This window comes from Nilaparvata lugens, chromosome 6, assembly GCF_014356525.2.
Source record: "Nilaparvata lugens isolate BPH chromosome 6, ASM1435652v1, whole genome shotgun sequence".
Taxonomy (NCBI): Eukaryota; Metazoa; Arthropoda; class Insecta; order Hemiptera; family Delphacidae; genus Nilaparvata; species Nilaparvata lugens.
Genome location: NC_052509.1, coordinates 42,482,053 through 42,499,680, shown reverse-complemented (window position 1 = coordinate 42,499,680; position 17,628 = coordinate 42,482,053). Strand labels below are relative to the sequence as shown.

General features: G+C 34.1%; 1 protein-coding gene across 1 annotated transcript in view; it reads left to right on the top strand.

Annotated features, from left to right (window-relative positions):
• Positions 1-13,470: 13,470 nt before the first annotated feature.
• LOC111046981 (flavin-containing monooxygenase FMO GS-OX-like 4) overlaps positions 13,471-17,628 on the top strand; it is a 32,207-nt gene continuing 28,049 nt past the window's right edge. The window contains 1 exon segment of the mRNA XM_022332637.2: positions 13,471-13,626. Within this exon segment, the coding sequence (XP_022188329.2) occupies positions 13,623-13,626 (4 nt within the window). The 5' untranslated portion in view covers positions 13,471-13,622.

Here is a 17,628-nt window from a genome sequence, read left to right as displayed (position 1 = left end):
CCTTTCTCACATTAATACCACAGTCCAAATCAATCTATATTGTTTATAATTTTCAAGAGGAGAGTGTTTACATACTTTGGAGTGGGAACACGTTAGACCTGAAAGAATGCATTATTAGTGGATAGGTGGATAAATTATCCAAACGAATTGGAGAAAACGTACTTCTCCCATATTGGAAAATAATGTATTTGTTTGAGAAAACTCATGTCGTGCAATGTAAACAAACTTTACTCATCATTTAGACCTTCATCGAACCCTTTTCTCTTAATTTCCAACAAAAACAATGTTGCTTGTTCACTCTGACATTTTTAAATTAGCAGAGTTGCATTGTTGAAACTACAGAGACCTTCATTTCACCCTCAGTTACTCTTGATTTCAGAAAACGATTCTCAACTTTTTCAGACCTGTTATTTGGTTGTCCCTTGGAACAAGAGCTGATAACGCTGTATGATTGTTACTTAGTGCGGCTGTAATTGGAACTGTGACACAAAATAAATTAGGAGAGTCGCATAACAGACAGTTCAAGATAAAGTTGGACATCTTCTTATCGTTAATTAACTTTTTTTAAACAAGAGAAAACAGTGAACACAATCTCAGAAATTGTAGTTTCTCATGAGAGATAGTTCTATAAATCGTACAAATAGTAGAATCTATCCTGTCAAAGAAAGAAGTGTTATTCAATGTGAGCATTGTATAATTCTTATTTTAATATGTATTATAAAAAACATGATGTATTGATATCAGTATATTATGACCTCAGTCGGAGTATTACACTCTCAACTTGGTATTATAATGCAATAAACATTCAATCAGTCTTCGACCTAATTTTATTCGAGTGACTTATTTATTCATATTTATTCAATTCTCAATAAATTATACATGCATCATTTCAATTGAAAAATCAAAGGGTTTCATCATGAAATGAGTAGAAATGTAATTTACCGCCTTTACGCAATTTACTTACCAATTGTATTCAAATTTTTGATATTCATAGGAATAAAAAGAGAAGAATGAAATATCATAACAGAACACAAGCAATCAAGTGATTTATGAGGAAATATACAAAATAAGTAGAAAGATAATTTATAACGTAATCAAACTCAATCTCTTAGAGCAAGCTTTCTGTATGGAAGTACGATCAAAAGAGTACATTATGTCATATCAATCTCAGCTCTATTGAATGTGTTATGTATGAATAAGGAAATGTATAAATATTGATTAATTTGGGAATTATGGATCATATTGTATGTACGAGGTTCATTTAATAAGTAATGAGACAAATTATTAATTTCCAAAAACGGCTAAATTGATCCATATGAAACTCTCAGGACATGAAGTTGGCAACCTTGCGATGACATCTGATCAGTTTTGCTCCATCGTATTTCGTAAACATAATCGCAAATTGACTCAGTTAACAATGGTGAGTCCACTCGAGAATTGCACCGTGGAAGAACAACGTTCTGTAATCAGGTTTTCAGTAGCAGAAGGTGAGAAAGGTAGTGAAATCCACAGAAGAATGTTAGAATTGTACGGAGACCATTGTTTAAATCGTTCAAACGTTTACAAATGGGTAGAACAGTTTGAAAATAGCCATACAAACGTTTGTGACAATCCACGCAGTGGACGACCAGTCAAAGTTGGGACTACCTCCCTCGAATCTCGAATTTATTCGTTAATTCGGGACAATAGGCATATCACTCTTGAATTGATAAGTGAAAAAGTAAACGCGTGTGTTGGAATTTATTGTCCATAACATATTAACAACAAGCTGCAGTACAACAAAACTTGTGAGAGATGAAGCCTAGACAACTCAAGGACGCTCACAAAGAAACCCAGCTTCAAATAACTCAACAGTTGAAAAATCGGTATGTGACTGGAGGAGAATGTTTTTTCCAAAGGATTGTAATGTGTGATAAAGCATGGATCCACCATTTTGAGCCATCAGAGTCAAATCTGATCACGGCACATTGTTCTTCCACGGTGCAATTCTTAGGCGGACTCGCCAATGCTGAGTCAATTTGCGATTATGTTTACGAAATACGGCGGAACAACTGATCAGATGTCGTCGCAAGGTTGCCAACTTCATGTCCTGAACGTTTCATATGGATCAATTTAGTAATTTGTCTCGTTACTTATTGAATGACCCTCGTATTTCTGGTCAAAATATATGTTTATTATAATATGTAGAGGAACTGAATGAGGAATTCCTTCTAAAAGCAATGCAATATAATCGATAAGAGTATCAAAAACATTAACCATGAATGAATAGGTAATGATGTTTGGTTGTTTTGTATTCATCTAACAAATCCTGAAAAGTGGGAGCGTCATCCACACACTGGAGTCAGAACATGCGGGAGCGAATATAAGGGTATTCTGTTGAATTTTTGTGTGATGGGAAGGGTACAAGATGAACTGCAAAGGAGAGAGGGAAATCGGACAAAGTATGTGATGGTGGGGTAGTTGGAAGAGTCGTAGATTTCCCGACTGGTTTTCCCTTGTAAAGTGGTCTTTTCTCCAATTCATCCCTTTCTTTGTGCCGCGTCGATCCTTTCTATTCGGCAATGCACCATCATCCATTGTGGCGTAATGGTATTTTTATTCTGATGAGTGTCTGTGATGGCTGCAGCTCCTTGAAAAGGTTCTCTTGATGCAAGTTCGGCTCCTTGTTCTGAATCACGGTGGCCGGGTAACAAACAATGAAAGCTATCCATCAACATGTCTGCGGCTTCTTTCATTGCCGTGGCTGCAGCCAGCCAATGATTGATTGCCGTTAATCGAAGATGACTGTGAGGTGGGCAGTCGCAGTCGCAGTCACCTTATCATTAGGCCTTCTCATCAGATCGATCGTGTCCTGGGTCAGAACGATTTAAAGAAACTAGTGTCAAGAACATTCTAAATACTATCCGTGTGGCTTTATCACTGGATGTTTTGTAGTTTTTCTAGAGCACTGATTGCTTTATCATTTTTTTTATCAACTAGCTTACTCTTTGAGAGATAATATTATAAGAATTAGAATCTACAAGTCTACACTAAATCACTAACAAACACTAACAAACGTCCACTGTGCCGAAGTTGTAAAATAATTGAATGAATAATGATGAAATAGATTCATAAATATATTCATGAATGTATTACTATTTTATAGGTAACAAGATGAAGGTCAAGTCCTGTATTGACGTCTCTTGTTGGCTGTCTACATTGTCTATAAGGAGAGTGATTCACCCTAGAAAAATTAAAGAAGAAACAACAAAAATTGAAAAAACTTTCCAATTGCAAGACGGCTTACCGTTTGAATATTGTGAATGACAATCCCAATATTCACAGATGAATTGACTATGAAACTGATGAATGAATGTGCTTGAATAAAGTTATCACTTTTCTAATACTCACAGATGAATCGACTATGAAATTGATGGATGAATGAGCTTGAATGAAGAAATTATTGTTGGTTTTGTTATGGAAGAACCATTTATTAATTATTGATAGTATTATTATTACTGTGTGGTGGAATAGAAACACAATCAAAGGCTTAAGGAAGTGGTATACATTTTTAGGAGCTACTGCTTCAACTGTTGAGTCATTCTTATTTTATTACTCGCTATGTCTGTTTATCTCCAAGAAAGCCAATAAATTATGTCACAGGGGAGAAATCAAAATTAGAGCAACACCAATCTACACAGAAGAGAGTCAAAGTTTGATACTTTTGAAGGGAAAGCACTTAGAAAGTAGCGTAGAGGAAATTGAATCAGAAAAGAGGAAATAACCCATAAATAATATTTGAACAACCTTTTCCAAGATCAATCTTCGATAATAAGCGCGCGGGTACTTGAAGAGGGGAAAGAGAATGAAGTCGCCAAGTAGGACTATGTTCTTGGAATTGTTGGAGGGGCAGAGCACAGCAAAGTTTGAGCGGGTCTTCCTCTTCATTGGGTCCACCCTGCACCCTGAATAGCTTGTAATGTGTTGCAAGAGTGAGTGTGGGGTGAGAAAGGTGCAGTCGACACTGTGTTAGTGTGTATGTGAGAGTGAGTGAGGAGAAGCAGTATTTTTAAATGGCTTCCTCAAGTCGTAAAACACTTTCAACACCTAATACAGGGCCGACCAGTCCATTAAAACTTAACTCAGACTTTCACGTAGTCATTCATCCATTCCTTATACAGTTTTCTTTTCCTTCCTCACATTTCCCTCCCTTCAACACTTTCTTCCTCCGCCAAAACTTGACCAAAGTTTCCCCCTTCCCTAGTAACAGCACCCCTTTCCCCTAAAAAAACAGCACAATCAAAAACAACGACCCTTAGCGAACGAATACACTGCACACCGCTCTCTTTATTTTTACCCCGGTTTTTTACGACCGAAACCATTTTTCTTATCCGTCTCTTTTAATTAAAAAAAGATTTCACAGCTTTCTTAGCTTTTAAACGACTCGCCCCTCCTTGGTTTCCTGCAACCAGATCAAAACTCTTGTGTTCGAACCCTCTTTTTTCGCAGAATAATAACAACCCCATAATCAAGTTTTATGCCTTTTGAATCACGATCATTCTATCCCACATTCTAATATTGCAATCGTTATTTCATTTGATTCACGAAGCTGAAGAATACCTCTCATCATAAAAGAATGAATGTAAACTTTTCTATAATGATTCATTTTTTTGTAAGGACCGCTATATTCCTCCACCTCAGATATTTTATATAATTAAATATTTGATACGATTGATTACATGATAGAAGGATGACAAATCATGATTTGAATCAAACAGTGGAAATTGAGGAAATCGTTATGTATACTGTATACTATTGATTCGAGTGATGACTATTTTATTTGGATTTTGTAAATTATATTCATTTTTCAAATTTTATAATCAACGGATGTTTAAAATTTAATCAGATGTGTGACAAAACAACTACGTGAGTATCCTTTAAATTTTTGAAAGTATCATTGTTGAACCGTAAATCACTCATCTGAATATTGAAGCCTTTCTTCTGGTGCGAAAATGAAAGTTCCAAAGACACTATAAACGAAATATTGATGTCAGTCGATTCGCACTTGATTTTGGGCTGGACCAAACGAGTGAATGCTTGTTCTAAACAAAGATTATCAAACCTATAAATCCAATAATACATTTTTGAAGTCTCTTCTCACTCTTTCAATATTGGTTGGATTGTTTTTATCAGTTTCATGCTTCAAGATTTGTGTTCTAGCTCTAGGTTCGTTTGGTCTAACACCAGCCTAAGAAAAACAAAAATAGCAGAACAGAGCGATGTTGGCTACGAGTGATTCACTGATGAAAATTAAGCAATGTTCGTCAGCTTGCTGTATTATCTTATGATAAGAGAGGCTCAAATAAAAAAATCTGGTGTGGTACACTCACACAACTTTCCTTGCTCATTGAACTTTACTGTGAGCTACATTCTTAAACGAGAATAATAATTAAGAAGAATAACATAATGACGATTGGCGGCAACATATTTGAAGCTACGATCAGACTACTGTATATGTGTATATATAATTGTTTTCAGAGTAATTTTCTCTTTGTGTAAATTATTGTGAAATTCGATGATTTTTTAAAAGTCGTCAAAACAGCTTTTCTACGGATGAAATATCTCGACTATGTGTTCTTTTTATAAACTGCTCTACCTACCTACCTCATGTACGAGAAGGAGTTTACAAAGTCCATTTATCGAGGATGGAGTGTACCCCATCAGTTTCCAAGGAAAAAGACTTATGTCAGTTGATAGAGCTGATAAATAACTATACAGGGTATGAATTTGAATAAATCAGTCCAGTCATATTTGAGAAAATCGCGAAAAACATGTTTTTTTAGTAATTATCCACCATTTTTCTCAAGAATATTACGGTGCTCCTGCAATTTTCACAGAAATGAGACTTATGTCAGTTGATAAGGCTTATAAATAGCTATCCATGGTATAAATTTGAAGAAAATCATTAGAGCCGTTTTTGAGAAAATCGTGAAAAACATGACATGGTTTTTGAATAATTATCAGCCATTTTTCTCAAGAATATTACGGAGCTCCTGCAATTTTCCCAGAAATGAGACTTATGTCAGTTGATAGGGCTCATGAATATAAATGGTATAAATTTAAAGAAAATCGTTAGAGCCGTTTTTGAGAAAACCGTGAAAACATGGTTTTTTAGTAATTATCCTCCATTTTTCTCAAGAATGTTACGGAGCTTCTGCAATTTTCCCAGAAATGATACTCATGTCAGTTGATAGGGTTCACAAATAGCTATCCATGGTATGAATTTGAAGAAAATCGTTAGAGCCGTTTTTGAAAAAATCGTTAAAAACATGGTTTTTTAGTAATTATTCGCCATTTTCCTCAAGAAAATTACGGAGCTCCTGCAATTTTCCCAGAAATGAGACTTATGTCAGTTGATAAGGCTTATAAATAGCTATCCACGGTAAAAATTTGGAGAAAATCGATAGAGCCGTTTTTGAGAAAAACGTGAAAAACATGTTTTTTTAGTAATTATCCGCCATTTCTTCCGCCATCTTAAATGGAATTTTATTGAATTTCTCATTGTCGGCTCCTCATGGTAGAAGGACCTTAAGTTCAAAATTTCAAGTTAATCGGTTAATTAGGATTGAGTTATCGTGTTCACAGACATACACACATACACACACACAGACCAACAACCAAAAATCATGTCTTTGTGACCTTGAAACGTATAGAAAACTTGAAATTGGGGTACCTTAATTTTTTTGGAAAGCAATACTTTCCTTACCTATGTTAGTAGGGTAAGGAAAGTAAAAAAAATGTGAATGCTACAATATTATACTGTAATAATCTGTGAATAGATCAAACTTATCTTGTTAAATGAATAAAATGGCTGATAAACTATTAATATTAGTTAAGGAATAATCCATTATTCTTATGCATACTTTTGAACGCTATGATATCCTTGAATGAGCTCTGTGTGTTCTATAGTGATTCATGTGAATTTGACACCTAAGTATCAATCATATTCTGAAATTATGAAGTGTTTTCATATAGAACCTTTTGGTTTGGCCTACTATTATTTATTAAGGAATAAAAAATCCAATTACCTTTTTTAAAAACTCTACTCACAACATTTTCCAATATTAATGACTGACTTGAAAATGACACTAATGTTAAATCATGTTGTGAGGGAATGTTATCAAAAAAGTACTGGGATTTTTCACCTCTTGATAAGCTTCATAATTATTATGATTCACTTAACTCATATAACTTGCACTTACATAATTATTATCACCGACGCGACTAGACTTGCACCTGGCTCTCAAACGTGTATTGACAAAATAGCTTCCGATTTTGCTCTGGAACAATGCAATGCATCAATTATTCACAAAAATATGTCGGACCATACAACACAGATAATAAATATTCTAAAAAAGCTACTGGCACACGGTAAAGGAAATTAATCAACTAAGGAAAATAAAAATAAAGTAACTAAAACAATCAGAGTATTCTCAGAAATGAATATTAAAACAATTTTATCAAGTGAAAACTGGGATTCCCTTTCTCATATGAGCAGAATGATCTCAGATTCAAACGTATTGTACAATAAATTCCACACAATGACAAATTTATACTTAGAGCAATCATTTCCGCGTAAAATTATAACGCAATAATACTGATAGAGGCTGTATTACTTTAGGTATTCGTACACCGTGAGCCAGAGCTAGGGAATTACACTCTCAATCCAGATTACTCGACTGTCCTGAACTCAGAGCATATGTGAGATAGTACAAGAAAATTCTAAATAGGTGCATTGGACATGCAAAAATATTATACAACAGTAACAGAATACGTCAGGCTGATAACAAAACAAAAATGGCTTGGAAAATAGTTGAAAAAGAGACACATGAGGGAGGGAAAGAGTTGGAATTGTCAAAGGTATTCAATGATGCTCCAATCGAATCTACATTAAATTCATTCAATCAATTTTGTTCAAAAATTTGCGACACATTGAAGTTAAATACAAACATGGAAACTGCTTTTGAGTACTGTGATAGTCAACAAAAAACAAACAGCATTTTAGTTTCATTTGCTCAGGTGATGGAACATTGAATACTTACCGTAATAAAGAAAATGAAAGCTTCCAGAGCACTTGGCTGGATGAGTTTCCCCCTTTCCTTTTAAAAAAATATGCTATCCAAATGATTAAACCTTTAACTTTTACAATTAATCAATCTTTTAAGCATGGTGTGTTCCCTGACATTTTAAAATACAGTAATGTGTTAGGAGAAATCGGAGAAAAAGGAGATCCCAATGATCTGAGTAATTATAGACCAGTTGCAATACTGTCTGTATTCTCAAAGATATATGAGATGGCGGTTGTGTCTAGGTTGACTGCTCATTTCGAGAATAATGGATTATTGGTTGAAGACCAGTTTGGATTTCGTAAAAAGAAGAATATTTCTGAAGCAATCTATGATTTTGTCAAATATATGTCACTTGCAATTGATCGATCGCAGCATGCTGCTGGCATATTCTGCGATCTTTCAAGGGCTTTTGACTGTGTAAATCAAGAAATCCTGCTAGAAAAATTTAGCTTTCATGTTATAGCAGGCACAGCTCTCAGATGGCTCCGATCCTATCTTCCCAACAGGAAGCAATGTGTGAGAGATCCATCTTCTGCAAAATGTTCTCAATTTATCAGAGTCCCAAATGGAGTACCACAAGGATCTATCCTCGGACCTTTGCTCTTTTTGTTGTACATTAATGATTTACATAAGGCAACAACCAATTCAAAGTTAATTATGTATGCGGATGACGCAACTTGTATAGCATCAAACGCTGATCAGATCACATTGGTAACTCAATTAAAGAATACACTTATAGAAATCAATGAGCGGTTTTAAGTAAATGGACTTTCCTCAAATTTCAGTAAAACACACCTTATACAATTCCGTTCCATACGCAATCAAACGAGGATAGACGAGACTCACCTTTCAACAATTAGAAATAGCTTAATACTCTCCTCCTCAACTAAATTTTTGGGACTTGTAATCGACCAGAATTTTCCCAGGAAGGAGCACATTAAGAACTTGATGAAAAATTTGAATCAAGCATATTTTGTAACTCTTTCCAACTCACTCGACAGAAACACATTATTGACGGTCTATTATGCATATGTTTACTCCCACTTGAGCTACTGCACAATATTTTGGGGTAATTCTGAAGACAGCCGTAGAATTTTCATCATGCAGAAAAAGATTTATTGAGAGTTATCTGTAGACTGAGATCAAGGGACTCATGTAAAGAACTTTTCAAAGAGCATTTTTCAAAGACCTCAACATACTCACACTTCCTTCCATTTACATTTACCAGCTAGTAGTTTTTGTTAAAGTGAATATCAATAAGTTCCAATTTTGTACAGATAATCATAAATATAATACTAAAAATAGAAATATTATTGCATTTTCAGTCCATAGAAATGAAGCTTTTGAAAAAACTTCATTTTATTCAGGAATGAGACTCTATAATAGGCTGCCAACAGACATTCGAAACATTGAATCAGTCATTTTATTCAAACAGGCAGTTGAAAAAATGTTTTAGAGAAAAGCCTATACGCAATCTCAGAATTTCATTCACAAGAAAGTTGATTTTTTTTATATAAATAATATATATCATTACCATCCTTAATGATACTTTTTTACACTTGATACCTGAATGAATATTTTATTATTTTGATTGTATGCATTATAGTATTAGGATTAGTACTGTCAATTAACCTGTCAAATGGGACTATTCCCAAAATTGATGTAATGTAATGATTATCAATAAATTAATGAATAAATAAATCATGATTCAATTCCCAGAATGCTATTGAACCTTCAATATCTTCCAAACAAATAACTATTGGAAATAATATGGAGTTTAAGGAGATTAAAATAATTTTATATTCGTGTTTCGTGGAGCTACCAAGATATTCTGTAAGAAAGTTTCTTCATAGAATGGAAAAATGGAAATTGTGAAGGAAATGGGAAGCTAAAGTAGCTAATAATGGAGTTGTATAGATTTCCTTCCCCCTTCCAATCCTCTCATTCGCCATGTTCCGCCTACTATTTTATATTCTCAGCTGCACTTCCAATAAACATGCACGTTGAGAGGCTGCTGGCTACCCTGGCTTATTTCTTGTGTTTTGCAAACTGTGGAAAGGGGAAGGAACAAGAGTAAACAGGTTATCCACCACTTTGGGCTGCAAAATTGAAATGGACTAGAAATCACAATTACTCTGGTCTTCATAGAACTCAGAGTCCAGCAAGTAACAGGTTATTTGACTCGTGTTCGATAGTAAGTTGAATTCAATAATCAATAAGTGGATAACGGTTTGGAAGTGTTTTTCACAAGTTCTCTATCAATTTTTATCGCTTAGAGAGACCAAAATAAAATTAAAATCATTGTTTAATTAGAATTGGAATTAGAATACAATGATAATAATAATGAAGTATGATCAGTTATCAATTAACTTGTTCTATACTTGAATGAATGGATTTAAGATTATAGAAGAATATTCTTCTGTTTGAAAAGTAGAAGCGACAAAGATACTACCGTACACAAGAAATTAGTGTGATAAGAGCAATAAGAGCAATTATTTACTATATCTCAGAATAAATTTCCATTCTGGGTATCCATCCATCATTTAATTACTATCTGATTCGTCAACATTTTAGAATGAATTTTCCACCTAAAAATAAGTTTCTTTCGAACCTAGATACTTTAATACTAGAAAATACACATCAACAATTAGAAAAATAAAAATATAACGTCTATAAATGGATCAAATCCTCTAAACCACTATTCAATGGAGATTCTATGCATAGTGTAACGTTATTTTTGCTATAACGTGTGCCCTGCTTGGCTGCAGTCGGTAGAGCAAAGATTTTGAATATATATAATATTTTCTGTGATTCCTTAAAGAGCAATAGTACCAATTTCTTACAAGCTCTCCTAGGAGCTTAAACAGTTCTCTGCTTTCGCTGGCTGCAAACGTCGGCGGCTTTAACAGTTCACAGTTTTTGTAACTGATTCGGTGTACTCGGCAAATATAGATGCAGTAGAGATAGACAGATATAAGGGCTCTGATTACCGTACTAGACAATGCGGTACCGCCGCCACCCGCCACCATTCACCAAAGTGGTCAGCAATGAAAAATGATACCGAGCGGAATCAAAGGCGATACTCTATCAGAATACCTTATAAATTCTATTAATTTATGTTGCTGCAACTTAATACTATGACCTTTGAGTTTCTTCAAATCAGATGTGTTGGTAATGGATAATATACATAAATCTCGGGAACGTATTATTTCCAAAGATTAAATAATCAATGCTGTATATCACTGATTTATCCAACTTATTCGGTGAAGAATACAGTTGGTTGATAATTTTAATGATAGGTCAATTATGACAATGAAAGAGAATATGACAAGATTGGTCATGCATGGAGATAGGACAATAAATAAAGGGTACACCATTCAATAAACACAAAAATATAATTACATGAAATATCAACGAGCAATAATAAAAAAATAGAGCAACAAATATAAAAATAATATGAGAATAAATATATGTTGAAAAATATCAGACTGCTCACTAATGATTGACTTCGCTTTTTAGCACGAAATATTACCATCTGCTTCATTAATCAGCAAGCATATACCTTTAAATTATACAGCTCAGTTATCGACTTGCTATTGCTTGTCAAATAAAATTTATAAATCTTACTTCCAAAAAATATGAAAAATATCTCAGGGCTAGGTTCGGCCTCTGGTGAAACTCAGATAAATCAATTTATCTCATGAACATGAGCTTCATAAAAATCTTTGAAATTTACTGATAAAAGAGATGGTTAAGTGAGCATATAATATAATATTAAAAAAATAATAAATATTTCATCTGTGTATACTTGAACATTTAAATCTCATAGGGTGTTCTTAATAATATTCCCTCTATGTTTTAAGAGTTGCACAAGTTTTGATATTATTTTTAATATTGGAATAGCCCATCGACAAGCTAGCTTTATTTAATCGTGATTATCTCGAAGCACTGAGGGCCCCCTTAATAACTTTTCGATTGAGCTCACGTGTAGATTTTCACAATAATGATGGCGATCCGGATTCGTTTTGATGCCCTAGGCCTTTCTGGTGGGCTGCTGTCGTCTTCTCCAATGGGAATATTTAAATTTAATGACTCATGTCATACTACGACCTCACTGAGTTTTATGAAATTTATTTGTTAATTATTCAAACAAACTTTAACATTTAATGCAAAATATTTAAAAAAGGGGTCTTGTGCTCTATGAATTAGTGGCTGTTCCCGGTGATCTCTAGCAAGCAAGTGGGCTTGGATCTACCCCCATTCCTTCCACGACCATACTTCCATATTTTCGAATTTGCATATAATTTAAATATCCACTCTGATTGGAGCTGTCCCTAGCCTCACTACTATGCAATAATTTGATTCAATATAGTCCGTGCTAATCTGCTAGGTTACCGCATAAAGAGCAAATATTATAGTTTTAAATATTCATTTTTTATCTGTTACATAAACTGGGTAATGTATAGTTTACAAATTCTTATCATTTATATAATAAATAATGTATATTTTTGAATTAACTCGCTTTTACCGCCGGTCAGTTACTGTATTTTGATTGGCGTATTCTAAAATTACAAATGTATTCATGCGCTGAGTGGGATATATCACATTTCCTTAATATTTTTATTCATTTTATACATTTTGTCTATGCTCGTATCACATAGGTAATTAATATTTTTGTATTTTCTAAAACGCTTTTTCTTTTACATTGACATGCCATGCTTGTTACTAACACTCTGATCACATTTTAAGCTAATGCTATTTGTATGCAACTAAATTTGCCACAGGTGTCTGGCTAATTCTCAATTTATATGGCTTGACCAATTATTTAGGTTGCCGACCAGTAAGTGTCAAAGAATCTAACCTCAAAAATTATTATTCTATATTATTATCAAATAAAAAGCAATAATATTTGTCTTTTCATTTGGCTGTTCAAAACTGTAGCCTGGATACCCGTTATTATATAATCTCGAGTTTGTTGACATCGTATCTAGCGATAGCAATAAAGCTGTTTGCTTGAGACCTATAAATTCTTTCCATTTAGTGATTTTGATAACTATTCAAAAAATCTTCTTACAATAGATGATAGCTTGAAAATATTTTCAAATAATTAGGAGGAAGAAAATATATGGGAGGAGGAAGAAAAATAATAGAGAAGGAGGAAGTGAATGATAGAGTAGAATAGAATATAAAGTGAGTGTGTAATAAGTGAACGAAACAAACGAGATTCTGTAGCGGAAGAAAATGAATTCATTTTATATTATCAAAATTTTTCCCCACGAAATATCCCTATTCTCGAATAATCTTTGATTTCAACTAACATTCTTGAAACATGAAAAAATTTATTACGTTAACCTAGCCTTCAACTCACGATAAGTTATCACTTCATTCGTCTCTACACAGTCATTGTATTTCATATTACACTCAACTAACGTAGCGTTTGACAACTAGTGTTGGTCGTGCTATAGGACATACAGTACGTCTTAAACACTCTTCTTCAATTATTAGGTCGAAGCTATGGGTGAGTTCAAATATTTCACTTCCATGAAAATAGTTCTTATCCCAAGCTCCAAGAGAGATGCATTCTAGAGTATCTACTGGATATACCTACTAAAATTACACCTCTTCTTGATCAGAGAACTAGCCTTTATAATACTATGTTTCCAATGATCTTCTACAAGTTTTATTTTATGAAAACAATTATTCTGTCTTATTTCTTTATTGGATGAATAAATAGAATTGGATTTTCCTATTACACATCAATCGAAAAAACAGTTGATGCATTGATTCATTATCAAGTTATGTGAGTAAAGTTATTCAATCACTACTGGTTCAAGTTTATATAATAGTGTGTCATCTGTGATAAGAGTTGAGATTGTTTTGAGTAGGCTCCTCTACTGTCTGTTTAAAGTTACTGTGAAAATTTAAATCTATATTATAGTAACTTTTAACTGCTCAACTCACTAATTTCTCTAAATGACAAACTTTTGTATGACATAGATGATACAGAAGTTTGTCTTTACTATGTTCGTATATGGTTCTTACTATTCTGTTGATATGGGCCTACTTGAGTGGATTAATTATGAAAGATTTAGATTTAAAACTACCTTCATATTCATAACTAGTAGTTCAAATCAAAATTATTCATTTGTCAAATATAGAGATAACAATAATAAATAAAACAAATACTTCATACTTATACAGAATAAAAATAAAATTTTAACTCAAAATTTAATTGGCGTTGTCAGCAAAACCTAAGTTTGTGTGCTAGCAACGAGTACCAAAAGATGTCATTTATTTCAACATAAACATAAAAGATGATTAAACATTTCATTTAAATGGTAGTAATAATAAATAAATAAATAATAATAATTGTAGTAATATAATATCTGGAAAAAATGTAACTTAGTGAAAATAATATCAAAGGAAAAAGTTTTTTCAATAAAGTAGATTCTAACTGTACATGAGGCAAAAAGCATTGTTAATTTTGATCCATCTCACTATATTTTTAATGGCCTATTTATTAAATCTATCTGAAATTAATTTTTCTAGCAAAATATCTATCAATCTATTACTCATGTATATGAACTGTCTGCGGCATACTGTTAAATTTGTTCTAGGAATGCGGTAATGAGATAATGAACGGAAATTACACGACGGAATGTTATTTTCAAAGAGATTTTTATACTTATAAACGGCTAGAATTAAGTTTTTCACGTAAAGTTGTCTCACTGTTAGAATGGGTAACTCTGCAAAAAGGCTATGGCTAGGATATCGTCTTGGTCTTCCAAGTGCAGCTTTTAAAATATATCTTTGAATTACGGAGATTTTATTAAAATGGTTGTCCAATGCTCCACCCCATACCCTAATACCATATTGTAATATGGACTGGGCATATGCTGGATAAGCTATCTTTATTATAGTTGGGTCATTGAGTTCATTCAATCTATGGAATTTGTGAATTATCTGTTTTATTTTCTTACACATGTTATTTATATGTGCATTCCATTAAAGATGAGAGTCTACAAAGACTCCTAGATATTTGGTCTCATTCACGTTTTTAATGAATGACAATCACAATCTCCATCACCAGTCCGCAATCTTTCCCGTTCAAGACAGATTGAAGAGTGTATTCTGATACCAGTTTTCAGAATATCTCTGGGGAGAGAGCTCACAGCCGGTGGCAAGAACGCTGGAGACACACGAGGTCTTTTATCTCTTCATTGTGAATCATTTAATAGACTCAACAGTTGCCAACAGTTTGCAATTGGATAATCACATTTTCTCGAATTTCGAGCTTATTTTCAATTTTAGGTGAAAATGTTACTGAACATTAATTGTAGAGATTTACATGCTCAATCCTTTCCTTTCGAAATTTTTTGTTTAAATTGTATCTGAAGCCTGATAATTGAGAATCTAAAATCAAACTTTGCTTGGATGGGGCGGAGCTCCTGAAATTTTTACAGATATGGGACTTATGGCAGTTGATAGAGCTTACTGATGACTATTCCAGGTATAACTTTAATCAAAATCGTTGAAGCCGTTTTCGAGAAAATCGCGAAAACCCCTGTTTTTGACAACATTTTCGCCATTTAAGCCGTTATCATGAATCGTATTTGATCGAAATTGTTCGTGTCGGATCCTTATATTGTAAGGACCTTACGTTCCAAATTCCAAGTCATTCCGTTAATTGGGAGATGAGATATCGTGTACACAGACGCACATACATCATATACACACACAAACACACACACACACACACACACACACACACACACACACAACACACACACACACACACACAGACACACACACAGGGGAAAAGACGTGACAAAACGAGGTTCCTGGCTAGGAGTCACCATGTGAAAGACACGATTTGACTCAATGTACTTCGACAAAAAAACGTGAACACTGTTCAGTGTTCAAGTTGTACGTCTCCTATCGTGTGAAAGTAGCCTATGGGTAGATATTTACCATATATGTTATCTCAAATGATCTATTGTTCCAATTAGCCTTTAGACCGAAGCTCCTATATTTAATAATAATAATAATGATCAGAGGAAACAGAAAGACAAAGTATGAATGGAAGAATGGAGATAACAATGAGAACATAAAAAAATCATGAGAAACTACTAGGAGCACAGCTGAATTATTTGAAGCCACATAGGCCTACACATCATGAGTAATAGTTCTTAGAATTTAATTCAGAGCAAGATGTTGATCAACAAGTACTGTAGATAGTACAATTATTACTATTACTTTTACCTCAATGCAATAACAAAGTATATTATTGTATTAAGATAAACTCCCAAACAATATAAGTTCTTATTATAGATTTTCATCAATCTCTGACAAAAAAAAATCGAAAAATATTTGAGTACTGTACATATAGAATGTCTTAATATCCAATAGAACTAAAACTTCTCCAATTATGATTATTTTTGATAGCCGCGAGACCACTTGACTAATTTGGAGGCGCTGAATCCGAATTTGAAATCACAATTTCTCTATCACCATTTTTACGCGTTTTAGGTTTTAGAAGTAGAGAATGAAACGCGGCTTGCCCGCCATGACGTAAAGAAAGTGGCGTCCGGCATGCGTCAGCAGAGCGTACGCAAAGCGTAAACGGGCGTGCGACGCTGTAATGTGCACTGCTCCGTCCGGAACCCATATACTTCTAGCAACTTTTAGAACGCCAGTGAGCTAGTTGTCGCTCTGGTCGTACTGTAAAACTAGAAATAACGCAAGTGTGCATCGAGCCTTACTCATTCTCCACCACCAGGCTTTTAAGAGCCACAAAGCCTGATGTTGTCCTCCTTGACATAGTGGCAAAGACAATGTATGTAATCGAGTTCTCAGCACCAGCTGAAGGCAACATTGTCAGCAAGGAGGAGGAAAAACAGGCAAAATATCAATACCTATTAATAGAGCTGCGCAGGCTCAACCCAGGCTACTCCATAAGAATGGTGGTGTTGATTATAGGAGTTTTGGGTGGCATGAGACCCTCGTTTTTGGTCAACCTTAAAACCATTTAAGCCTGTGAGAGAGCTGCTACTGCACTCGCAGGTCAAATGCAGAAGACTGTCATCCTTGGTTCATTACGTCTACTCAGGGCAAACGATTTAATGGTAACGGACCCAGTATGATTGTTGACCATATGGACATGTGGAGCAATCACTCTGGTAGAATCGCTTGTCACTCTCCTTTGGGGGTCGGTGTCCAGGGGAAGAGTGGTGAAGCAAAACCTCAAATAGGATAACAATAATAATTATTATTATTATCATAATATCAATCAATTAAAATATCCAATGGAAGCTATATAGATAGAAATAAGGAATTTCAGCCGAAGAACCAAATAGCAGAATGAAACTCTAAAATAAAAACTGTGCCCAGACTGGGAATCGAACCCAGTAAATCTCGGTTGCCGGCCGAGCGGCTTTACCTTTTTGTCACTATTGTTACAAAAGAATCATATTCTAAATTATTGAATTCTACATTCCTGTGTATCATTTTGATTTGGTTA